The sequence below is a fragment of the Gymnogyps californianus genome, chromosome 24 (assembly GCF_018139145.2).
Source record: "Gymnogyps californianus isolate 813 chromosome 24, ASM1813914v2, whole genome shotgun sequence".
NCBI lineage: Eukaryota > Metazoa > Chordata > Aves > Accipitriformes > Cathartidae > Gymnogyps > Gymnogyps californianus.
Window position 1 is genome coordinate 1,414,121 of NC_059494.1, and position 11,215 is coordinate 1,425,335.

Genomic DNA, 11,215 nt, shown 5'->3' on the forward strand with positions numbered 1-11,215 from the left:
CAGCCCTGCGTGGGCATCCATGCGGACGCGTGGGGGATGCATGGCCCCGTGTGCATCCCTGAGGGCATCCGTGTGCTCGGGGTCGGAGGGGCTCAAGGAAAGGAGGGTGCCTGCACTGATTCCCCACCCCACGCAGACCACGGAGGGAGCTGGACCTGAACCCCAAAGCCAACAGAGCCCTTGCAGGGGATCAGGGCTGGGTGAGCCAGCAAGAACAGGCACTTCTCGGGGATTTATGCCATGCAGCACTTGTCAGCACAGCTTTAGCACCCCATAAAGCAACGCCAAAGGCTGAACGTGAAGGGAGAACAGAAGGATGCCCTGACTGGCCAATTAATGAGCAAATTCGGGCTCAGGCCCTGCAAAGCTGCGTAAGGGAAAGGCTGGGGGGGGGATGCAGCCATGGGGAGGAGGGGGAAACGCAGGAGGAGAGTGGAATTAGGGGAGGGGTGCGTGCACCGCGACGTGGTGTGGCAGCCCCGGTGCAGGCAGCAGCTAACGCCATGTATGTTCATCCGCAGGCAGCTGCCTGGCAGCGCACCGGGGGCTTTGCTGACTGCGTCCCACAGTCGGGGCATCGGGACCCCCGGCAAGCGACCAGCAGCAACAAGGACATGAGAGAAGAGGTGTCACGGCATGCCCCAGGGACGGCGTGAGGGTCAGCCTGTTTGCAAGAAACCCGGTGCAAAGCGTGACTCTCGGTGAGGATTTTTTTGGAGCAGCCCGTGGGAACGGGGTGGGAGGTGGGGACCCCGTGAACCCCACGGCAGTGCCCAGGTCCCCCAGAGCTCTCACTGCTTTGGGAGCATCGCCTTAAAGGACTTAGATGAGTTTTGCAGGACATGACCCCCTCTCCTGCCCGGGCAGGAGCTCTTCTCCCCATTAGACACCGGCAGCGACATGGTTTTTCCTGCTCCTGCTGTCACCTGCCCTCTTTCAAGATGTCCCAGGGTGTCACCAGCCACTTAAATACATGCTGACCCCAAACTCCTGCCTGTCCCCGCTGCCGGAGGCTGGAGCCAGACCCCAACAGAAATGTCCCCAAGTGCACAACGGGATGGGGACTGTGGTTGTAGGGACGGCAGAAATTATTTGGGCAGAGAATTGGCGTGGTGGTGACACGGTCACCTCCCGGCCATCCCGCAGGGACTCGGCCCCGGTTCTCACCAGGCTGGGACTGGGCTCACACCAGTTTCTCCCATTAACAGGTGGCATGAGCGGATGCCGTGGGGCCTGGGTGACCAAGAAAGGCTGGAGAAAAGCCAAGGCTCGGTTTGAAGCGTGGGCAGGATCCGTGCAGATGCCCTTCTCATCCCCAGGGTAAGGGCTTGCTCCCTCCTTTCCCCTATAAGCAGCCCCAAGGCTGAAGCCAGATGTGCCCAGGGGGTCCCACCCGGGCCAGACGGGGTGCACGGACCATGAGATGACATCCCAGGAAGCTGGAAGGACACAGAGCCGCTGCCACCAAGCCCGAGGCATCGGGAGGACGAGGTCTGCAGCTCAACGAGGCAAAAGGGAAAAAAAATCACGTGCATTAAAGGTGTTCAAAGCCCCGAGCCGTGTCACAGCCTGGTCTCGCTCATGCCGCTGGTCTTTGAGCAGAATTTCACCCCTTTTTCTTGCAGGACCCCCCAAATCCCTGCGAGACCCGCTGTCTGGGATGTGTTTCCTTTCCAGTGGATCGAGCTTTTATCTCGCCAGCCCTCTTCTTCCCCACGGAGGGAGGTGAGGGGTGCCCCAAGGGGTTCCCAGCCCCGGAGGGGACAATGTCCTGTCCCTTTTGGGCTGGGAGGAGGCAGGAGCAGCCCGGCTTCGGGCTTGGCCCATGTCGGGACGGGCACATCTCACCTCACGCTCGCTCCCTCTTCCTCTCTTCGTTTCCACCCCAGACCTGGGAACTGGGTCTGGCCCCGCTTTGCTGGTCCACATGGCTCCCCAGGGGTGGCCCTGATGGGGGACGGGTGGGAGAGGTTGTGCAAATGGGGAGCCGGGAGGGACAAACACCCAGCCACCACCACCAGCTCCCAGTGCACTGACTGGTTGCTCCAGCCCCAGCTGGTGCCGCTGGTCCTGAGACTCACTCCAGCCCCGCAGCCCCCATTTTTCTGTCTTTAAGACAAATTTCAAGGCAAAAATAGAGCCTAGAGACCTGCAGCTCCAGGAGCAGACGGGGGACGGTGCACAGCGTCACCGCAGAGGTTGGTGACTCCGGTTGCTCACTCGGCATTGGGGTGCCGGAGCCATGAAGCCGGTGCCAGGTCCAGCCGGGGCTGCCGCGGCTCAGTCCCCTCCCCAGGGGGGGCTGCAAGATCCCACCAGTGTTTCTGGTGACCAGTTAAACACAGCGTGGGTGACGTGGGGCCGGGCCAGCTCCCCTGCGGATGTATCAGAAGGATGTCCTTGCCGAAATCCCTGCCTCCGAACCCCCCCAGCACGCGCTCGCCCGCCACCGCCAGCGACCCAGACGCCCAAATATTGAGCTATACATTAAATTACCCTGGGGAAAGGGCCGGGAGGGAGCCGGAGCACGTCGGAGGGAGCGTGGCAGTTTGTTATGCTAACCGAGGGGGGCTCCGCTCAGGGGACGTGTCGGAGAGGTCTGAAGAGCAAGGAGTTCACAGGCCCTCTCCTTTTGTCATGCTAAAAGTGCAACACAGAAAATATATACAGGCAGCTGCTCAATGGAGCGTGAAATACAAGTGATTTCTCCGGGAGCCCTGGGTAATGCGATGCAGCCCGGACAATGCCCGCCGCCGCCGCCTTTGTGCAAAATGGGAAACTTCTGGGGGGGGGAACGGGCACAGACCGGCTCCCGGCATGCCAGCTGCCCCCAGCATCGCCCAGAGGTGGGAAGTCCCCGAGCTGGTCCCTGGCCACGGTGCCCATGGGGTCCCCCGGCTGCAAGACTGACGGGAGCTCGGTTGTCCCGGGCTGGGCTCCAGCTCGGTGGGTGCCGCGTGGCTGCCGAGCCCCAGCCCTTCAAGGAAACATCCCTGCAGTGCGTACGGGGACCGTGCTGGGCCTGGCACCCCCTCACCGGGTGCAGGGCCGGGGCACCCTATTAATTCAATGACTTCACCGCGGCACCGACAGCGCCTGTCGTGGCAGCTCCCTTTGCTGATGCTGATTTGGGCATCTCGGCAGGAGCGGTGTAAAATCAGACCTCAAAGGGGCTTTTGTGTCCTGGGGGAGGGCGGCTGGGCTGGGGGTGCTCTGAGCATCCATCTTCCACCTTTCCCTCCTTTTTTGTGTCTCGGCGGAGCTGAAAGCCAACGCCGTGGGGGCTGCAAGGATCCTGGGGCCCTGCATTTGTTCCAGAGAGGCGCAGCCACCAGTTTCTGCAGAGCCTGTGGCCAGCGCTGCACCCCGGTGCAAGGGCTGGGGGTGTCTGGGGGGGCCAGGACATGGGCTGTGCCCGGTCAGCAAAGGTGATGGAGCAAGCTGCTTCCCCTGCCCCTGGCTCGGCTCGCAGCCAGGGGCACCTGGCAGCCAGGATCAGGCCACTTCGGGCAGGCTGGGGGGTTTTTTGGCATCACGGCCCCTGAGTTCTCCCCGCCATCGGCGGAGGGGCTGCTCAGCTCCTGGCCAAAGCTGGCACGGGGGGCACACTGGGGGCTGCATGCCCAGGCTGCCCTGGGGGTGCCTGGGGCCGGGGGGGATGTGACACCCCCCAAGCCTGGGTACCCCAACCCGTGGGGGATGCTCGGGGCACGGGCGGAAGCGACATCTAGCGGGAAGCGCATCCTGTCACCTGGGAGATCGATAACCATGGCAACCCCTCGGGGCCACCAGCACCCCGCCTGGACCAGGGGCACCCACCAGCACCCATGGAGCTCCTCATCAGGGTGAGTGGGTGCTCCTTGCAGGGCAGGGCTGTCACAGCCCTAAATAACCCCGAGCTCAGCTGAAATGCCTGCAGACCCCCGCTGTGACGCAGGCGCTGGCACCGTGGTGGGCCCTGAAGCCCCTTACCCACCGTCAGCCTGGACGAGCTGCACCCAGCAGGCTCTGCCCTGGCCTCGTCCACCTTCAGCTCCTCCAGTGCCCACAGGGAGATGCAGCCGGGCAGCAACGGGGGGATAAATGCAGGAGAGGAGCCCATTTATCTCGCAAGGAAGACGGGGGCAAAAGGACACGGCACGCAAGATGGTTACAGCCTGCCCCGTGGCATCGTTGCTCCAGGGAGGGCACCAGGAAGGGGAAGGTCCCAGCTCAGCCAGCCCCAGGCCCAGGGTGGAGGAGGACGAGGAGGCCACGGGGATCGAGCTGCTGCCACCCAAACCCCTGTGCCCTCCTTTGCCCCCAAAATACAATGCCTGGGGGCTGCATGCAGGGACGGGTATTGCAGAGCCTCAGCCTGAAGGGGCCATTCAGGTGCAAATGCACACCCCCATGTGTGCACACATATACATAGCGGGTGCAGGCATATACATGTATATGATTTATTATATATACAGCCATGCGGCCGCTGCTGGGGCTGTGCCGCTGTTCCGCGCAGCGCAGCCGGGGCTCGAACCCGCGAACCCGGGGCCGCCCGGCGACCACAGCTCCCAGGAAGCAGCGCCCGCGGAACCGGGCGCCGCGGAGGGTCCGCCCCCGCCCAGCACGGCCTCTCCATTGGTTGAGAAGCTGCCAATCAGAGGGAGGACGACGGCGGATTGGCCGGCAGGGGGGGCGGTGGCGGCGGGCAGGCTTCCTGCCGCCGCCTTTGCACTGACCCCGGCATGGTGAGCGCGCACCGGGGGTGCCTGCCCGGGGAGGGGGGGGGGCTGGCCCCGGGGGTGTCTGTCCGGGAGGGTGCATGCCTGGGGGTGCATGCACGGGCTGTCCCGGGGGTTGCATGCCTGGGGGGTGCATGCTCAGGTGTGCATGCCCGGGAGGTGTGTGCCTAGGAGGGTGCATGCCCAAGTGTGCATGCCCGGGGTGTCCCAGGGCTGTGCATGCCCGGGGGGTGCATGCCCGGCATGTCCCGGGGGGTTACATGCCCGTGGGGTGCATGCCCGGGCTGTCCCATGGCAGGGACAGGGGCTGGGGGAAGCAGACAGCCCCGGTGTTGCAGGCTGGTGGGGGGCTCCCCAGCTCCCCCCCGGCTCTGGGCGCTCGAGTGCCGGGGTGAACCCCTGAGGGTGTCCCCGGCGCAGGCGGTGATGGGGGTGCAGGTGGTGGTGAGCCTGCTGGCAGCCAGCGTCATGCAGAAGATGGCCCCGCACTGCTCCTTCGCTCGCTGGCTGCTCTGCAACGGCAGGTACGTGGCCTGTCCCTCCCTGCTCGTCCCCGTGGGGCCTCGGGGACACCCGGCACCGCTGACACCCGACTGCTCCCTTCCAGCCTGCACCGCTACAAGCACCCCTCGGAGGAGGAGCTCTGCGCCCTGGCAGGCAAGCAGCGGCCCAAGGCCAAGCGGGACAGGTCAGCTCAGCTTGCGCCCGCGGCTCTGGCGGGCAGGAGGGACTTAAAACGATAAATATTTTGGTTTGGTGATAATGGAAGTCATGCCGGTGCGCTGCGGGACTCCCCTGGGGAGGTACGGCAGTGACAGCCTCGGCCACAGACGGGCTCGGGGCCGATGACGAGGAGCCTCAAGCCAGGGAGGTGCTGCCACGCGACGGGCTTTCGGCACCGTGGGACACAAGGGACAAGCCAGCTCTTTGACTGCCGTCCCGAGCCCAGGTTTCCCTTGCAGGAGGATGAATGGCGTGACGGATGACAAGCCCCTCTCCGTGCCCCGGGACATCGACCTCCGCCTGGACACCAGCCCCATCACCGCTGTGGATGCTCTTGGTAACCCCCTGTGCACCCACCGCTCCCTCTGCATGCAGCACCCAGTATTACCCTGGACTGGGGACCCTTGGCTGTGCCCAGGACCCACCGTGGGTCCCCACAGCACGGTGATGTGTCCCTCTGTCACACCAGTGCTGCGTTATTTCCTGGAGTACCAGTGGTTCGTGGATTTTGCTGTCTACTCCACCGCCGTGTACGTCTTCACTGAGGGCTACTACTGCCTGGTGGAACCCCAGAAGGAGATGAACATCGGGGTGCTCTGGTGCCTGCTGACGGTCGTCTTCTCCGTGTATCCTTCTGCTGACTTTTGGGGTGCAGTTGCCACCACCCGCTGGGTCCAGGCTGCCAGTGGGCAGGAGAGGGAACCCGCCGTCCTTGTTTTTTCCCCATTAAAAGCCAGTTGAGGTGGAAAACTTAAATTTATGGATTTATAAACCACTCGCTGATGAGCTGTAAAGGTGCCTAATGAGAGCTTTCCCCGCAGAGAAGGTGGCAGTGGCCTAACGATGTGGATGCTTTACGATGTGCTAATGAGCAGGGGGGGGGGTCCCAAAGCCCCTGGTTTCCTTGACGGCTGCCCCTCGCCCACAGCAAGGTCTTCTTCATGGTGATGCGCCATTACTTCCGCTCTGAGGAGGGGGGCGAGCGCTCCGTCTGCCTCACCTTCGCCTTCTTCTTCCTCCTCCTCGCCATGGTGGCCCTGGTCATCCGTGAGGACTACCTGGAGTTCGGCCTCGAGCCCGGTGGGTGAGGCGGGACAGGGAGAGGCAGGCGGGCAGGTGGTCCCTGGGGGCTGCGGGCACCCCACTCATGGGGGGGGGTCGCTCCCCGCAGGGCTGGCCGGCATCAGCAGCAACCTGGAGAGCATCCTGAAGCAGCGGGGCTGGGAGTGGACGTGAGTTGATGACTGGGCAGGGAGGGAAATGGGGTTTTTGGAAGGTTTTTTTGGAGGTCTGGGGTGGGAACCCCTCTGGGGCTCACCGGGGATGGGGCTGACCCGTCCCGTCCCCCCCACGCTACCTTCTCTCTCCACAGGCTGCCCCTTGCCAAGCTGGCCTTCAAGCTAGGGCTGGTGGCCCTGTGCTCCTTCCTGGGTGCCTGCCTGACCTTCCCGGGACTGCGCCTGGCCCAGACGCACCTCGACGCTCTCCGGATGGCTGCCGACAAGCCCCTGACCCAGTTGGGTGAAATCTGCGGGTGGGGAAGGAGGCGAGGGGCTCGGTGCTGGCATCTCAGGGGCTGGGACCCACCCCGGCTCTGTGGCTGCAGGGCGGCGAGGAGGTTTGGTGGTGGGAGAGGGTGGAGGGGGCGTGGGTGAGGACCGGTCCCTGCCCGCGGAGGGATGGAGGGAGCGGGGGGCACCAGGCTGCACGGGGGTCTCTGACGGCTCCGCCGCAGGGTCCTGCTCCACGTGAGTTTCCTGGCGCCTGTCCTGGTGGTGGTGATGTGGATCAAGCCCATCTCACGGGACTTCTTGCTCCACGCGCCCATGGGCAAGCAGACGGTGCAGATGTAAGTGTCCAACTCTGTGCTCCGGCATCCTTCACTCCAAGGGGAAACTGAGGCACGGGCACACCAGTCCACCTTCTCCAACACCAGTAGCCCCTCATCCTCCCCACCGCTGCCACCTCTCCCATCAGACACCCTCTCTGGGACACAGGGGGGGTTTCTGGCCCTCGAGATCTCCCTGACAGCCCCCTCCTCTTGCCCCAGCATGTCAGACTCTGCCTACAACACCGCGCGCCTCTGGACCATCGTCGGCCTCTGCCTGTTGCGCCTGGCCGTCACCCGCCATCACCTCCAGGCGTACCTGGGCCTGGCCGAGCGCTGGGTGGAGCAGATGAGGAAGGAAGCCGGACGCATCGCCATCCTGGAGATCCAGCGCAAGGTCTGGATGCGGGAGATGGGATGGGAGCAGGGGTCCGGGCATGGCTGCCGGCCTCCTACTGATCCACACTGCCCACAGATCACAAGGATTTACTGCTACGTCTCCGTGGTCAGCCTGCAGTACCTGGGACCCGTCATCCTCACCCTCCACTGCACGCTGCTCCTCAAGACGCTGGGTAAGGAGGCGGCGGGGGGAATGCGGGGAACACGGGGGCTCGGGAGGGGCAGGATGAGACCTGCAAGTCATCATCAAGCCATCAGCATCCGAGGCATCCCCAGGCTCTCAAGACATGGTTTGCAGTTGGCATGAATCTAATGCATGCAGTGAGTCTGCTGGGACTCAGCTCAGTCTGTAGCATGCGGATGGGGCTGCAGCGCAGGGACCGACCCCGTGGACCTGTCCCCTCTGTCACGCAGGGCACCACTCGTGGGGGCTGTATCCAGAGCCCCCTCCCCTCCATCCGGCAGCGGCCACAGCACCACCACGTCCCGACGGGGAGGACGTGCATGCCGCGGTGGAGCAGATCACAGGCGTCTTGGGTGGCATCTTCACCCCCCTCTTCTTCCGCGGACTCTTCGCCTTCCTCACCTGGTGGGTGGCCGCCTGCCAGGTCGTCACCAGCCTCTTCGGCCTCTACTTCCACCAGTACTTGGCAGCCTCCTGACTGGGGGGAGCTGGGATGTGCCTCGGGGCGCAGTCAGTGCCTGGCTGCTGGTCCCCTTGCTCCTGCCTTGGCTGGTTTCCCCCTTTGCACGTGCTGGTGGCACACGTGGACACGCACGTGGGGATATTTTTGCCGCCAGCTCTCAGCATGACAGGTTTTATGCATCCGGGCCAGCGTGGGCATCGCCTGCTCCTGCTGCCAACCACCACCGTGCCTGCTCTCGCCTCTCTGCTGCTCAGGGCTGCGTCCCTCCAGCCCCTCTTCCCCTTCCTGGCCCCGCGCAGGATGGACGAGCCGAAGCCCTGCAGCCAGGTTTGCTGCTGCCTGCTCTGACCTGACCTGGGGACGTTCTGCCGCTGTGTTTTTCTCGAGGGCAGCGGCTCCTGGCAGCCCCGGGTGGTACGTGCTGGGCAGAGGACTCGGTGGGGATTGCCCTTGCATGGTGGAGACCTCACAGCCGGGCTGAAGCGGCAGCTTGGCTTGCCGGCACAGACTTTGGGGTTTGCTCTGCCTAGCATTTGCCTCCACTGGCTGAGGGTGAGTGTATTTTTGTAGGGTCGCTGCTCTGGCCAGGTGGGTCGGAGCTCCTTGGTGTCATCCCTCTGCTTTGTGTGAAATCCTCAGGCCCAGCAGCCTCAGCTGTTGGCTGTTTTAGAAATAAATAAGTAACCCAGAGTCTGTTTGCCACTCCAAAAGCTGCTGCTTTGTTTGCAGTTTGCGGCCCCGAAGCCCCTCCAGCAGGGCAGGGGGTCCCACGGTGCGAAGGCAGCTGCCTTTGGGCAGGCGGGCAAGCAGCAAAGCCCCGTACAGGTTATTGCGGCAAGGGGAAGAGGCTGAGCACTTCAACAAACCCTGCAGCCCGGCCTCATCGCACTCGAGGAGGAGACCTCACATTCACCCCATCACAGCCCGACTCGGTGCCCGTTCCTGGCCCGCCCTTCCCTCGGCACTGGGATGTCACCCCCGCCGATAACACACTGCTCAGCCCAGCTGCGGGGGGGGAGAACGGGGTACACGGCCCCTTGTCCATCTCAGCCAAGCTCTTCCCCACTGCACGGTGGGTGCCGGTCCAGCTGCATGAAAAAGGATTAGCAGGTCTGGGCTGCTCAGAGAAAGGGAGAGGGGCTCTGATCCTATTTGATAGCCTTGTAATGGTCTTAATTCCCTCTTGCTAAGGGCCGAGATGAGAAGGCAGCCCTTTGCCCGGTGTTAACAGGGCTAATCCAGACAGCCCTCCTCCGCCTGGTTCCCGAGTACCCAAGCTTCAGACACAGTAAAAGCCCTTTTGTGAAAAATTATGGGGAAATTTCCCTTCTGCAAACAGCTGGGGCAACCAGAGCCCAGAGCAGTGCCGTTAACCTGCACAGGGCCAGGAGGAATTTGGCTCCAGCAGCACTGTCACCAAGACATGGGTGGAAAGGTGCAAGGAAGAAGCGATTCCCCCAGGGCCAGGATGCAGAAGGGACTTGTTCCAGCCTGCGCTGTCCCATTAAAAGCTAGTCCAACTGCCTTGATGGCTCATTTATCTAATTTTCCTTAAGCATGTGGAGGAAGCAGCCGGGGGCTGAGCTGGCAGGGAAGCCTTCGCGGCAGGAGGACGGTTGCTAGGGCCTGGGGTTGTGCTGCATTCAGACATGCAGACAGTTCCTCCCCTGAGATCTGCCCAGACGTGACCCTCTCAGGCGGGGACAATGACTGATAGACTAGCCAAGAGCAGGAGACAGATCCACAGGCACTGAAATTGGGCCACATCAAATAAAATGAAAGAGCCCCCCCATCTTCCTCTCCCCAGAATTATTTTTACTCTTTGTATCTTTGCTTTATTTAGAATAGGGTACGGGCTGGGCTCTGCAAAGGCCCACACTCAGGCTCTCAGCGGAGAGGGGAGCAGCTGGGACCAAGAGGTTTCGTTGCTGCAGAGGCTCCGCTGGCACCAGGATTCAGACTGGCACCAGAAGTCCCCGCTGTGACCTGGATCTGGCCTCGTATCACCCCTGCTCCCCCGGTGCACACCTACCTTCGGTGGCCACCGAGCCACGCTTGGCAAGAAACCACGGGCTGGGGAGAGGGCTTGGATCGCAGCAGCTCCTGGAGGTCTTCCTTCATGCCCTGGCAGGGAGGGAAGCAGTGAGCCCTGCCTTCCCACCCCACTTCCATCCAAAATGAGATCCCCTTGCCGTCCTGTCTGCATCCTGCAGAGCTGTTCCTGCTTGGAGCAGCAGGAAATTTCTAATCACAGCTCTCTCTGTGGCCGGCAGCCCAAACTAACCCGGGTGGATGCTCCCCTGCACACAGGGAGCCAGAAAGCCAAAGGTAGGGATGGTACCCTCAGCTGGAAGGGTCTGAGAGGCAGCTGGTCCAGGGGAGGTGGCCAGGGACCGTTCTCCAGCTCTGCCACAGGCTTCCTACAAGGTTTGGTGGAAGTCTCAGCCTCTGGGTCTCAGTTTCTCTTGGGGTACAAGCAGGACATCAGCTCTGCAAGCACGTGGGCTACAGGGAGGTTACTCCGGGAGGGCTGGACCTGTCCTCACTGCTGAGACCTTCCTACCTTGCAAGGCATCGCAGTGTCACATCCACACTAGACCTGAAATGCAGCTGAAAGCCCCAAGAGCTGAGCAGGGCTGAGCAGCAGCCGGGGGTCCCCAACTTCGGGGAAGCCGTCGGGCCATGCCTAAGCCGACAGTGCCACCTGCTGCCATTGCACACCCGTCCCGTCCCACGCTGTGGCGCTGGGGACAGGGACAGCGCAGGCCTCCTCTGCGGGAACCACAGGTTTCGGACCATCTCCAGAGTTGCTTTCCTTCTTCAACCTTCTCCTAGCTTCCACACAAAGCCCAAAGCACCGACCCGTGCGCTTCGGAGGGAGCTCCGTGCACAGGAGA

General features: G+C 63.0%; 1 protein-coding gene across 1 annotated transcript; it reads left to right on the forward strand.

Moving 5' to 3' along the window:
* Positions 1 to 503: 503 nt before the first annotated feature.
* On the forward strand, positions 504 to 9,003 carry TMEM161A (transmembrane protein 161A). The gene is given in 15 exon segments (XM_050910784.1): positions 504 to 652; positions 4,499 to 4,582; positions 4,584 to 4,668; positions 4,671 to 4,727; positions 5,142 to 5,245; positions 5,329 to 5,409; positions 5,684 to 5,781; positions 5,914 to 6,070; positions 6,373 to 6,524; positions 6,616 to 6,676; positions 6,817 to 6,960; positions 7,180 to 7,293; positions 7,495 to 7,669; positions 7,748 to 7,844; positions 8,086 to 9,003. Coding segments are annotated over 15 exon segments (1,806 nt in total). The 3' UTR covers positions 8,334 to 9,003.
* The last annotated feature ends 2,212 nt before the right edge of the window (positions 9,004 to 11,215 follow it).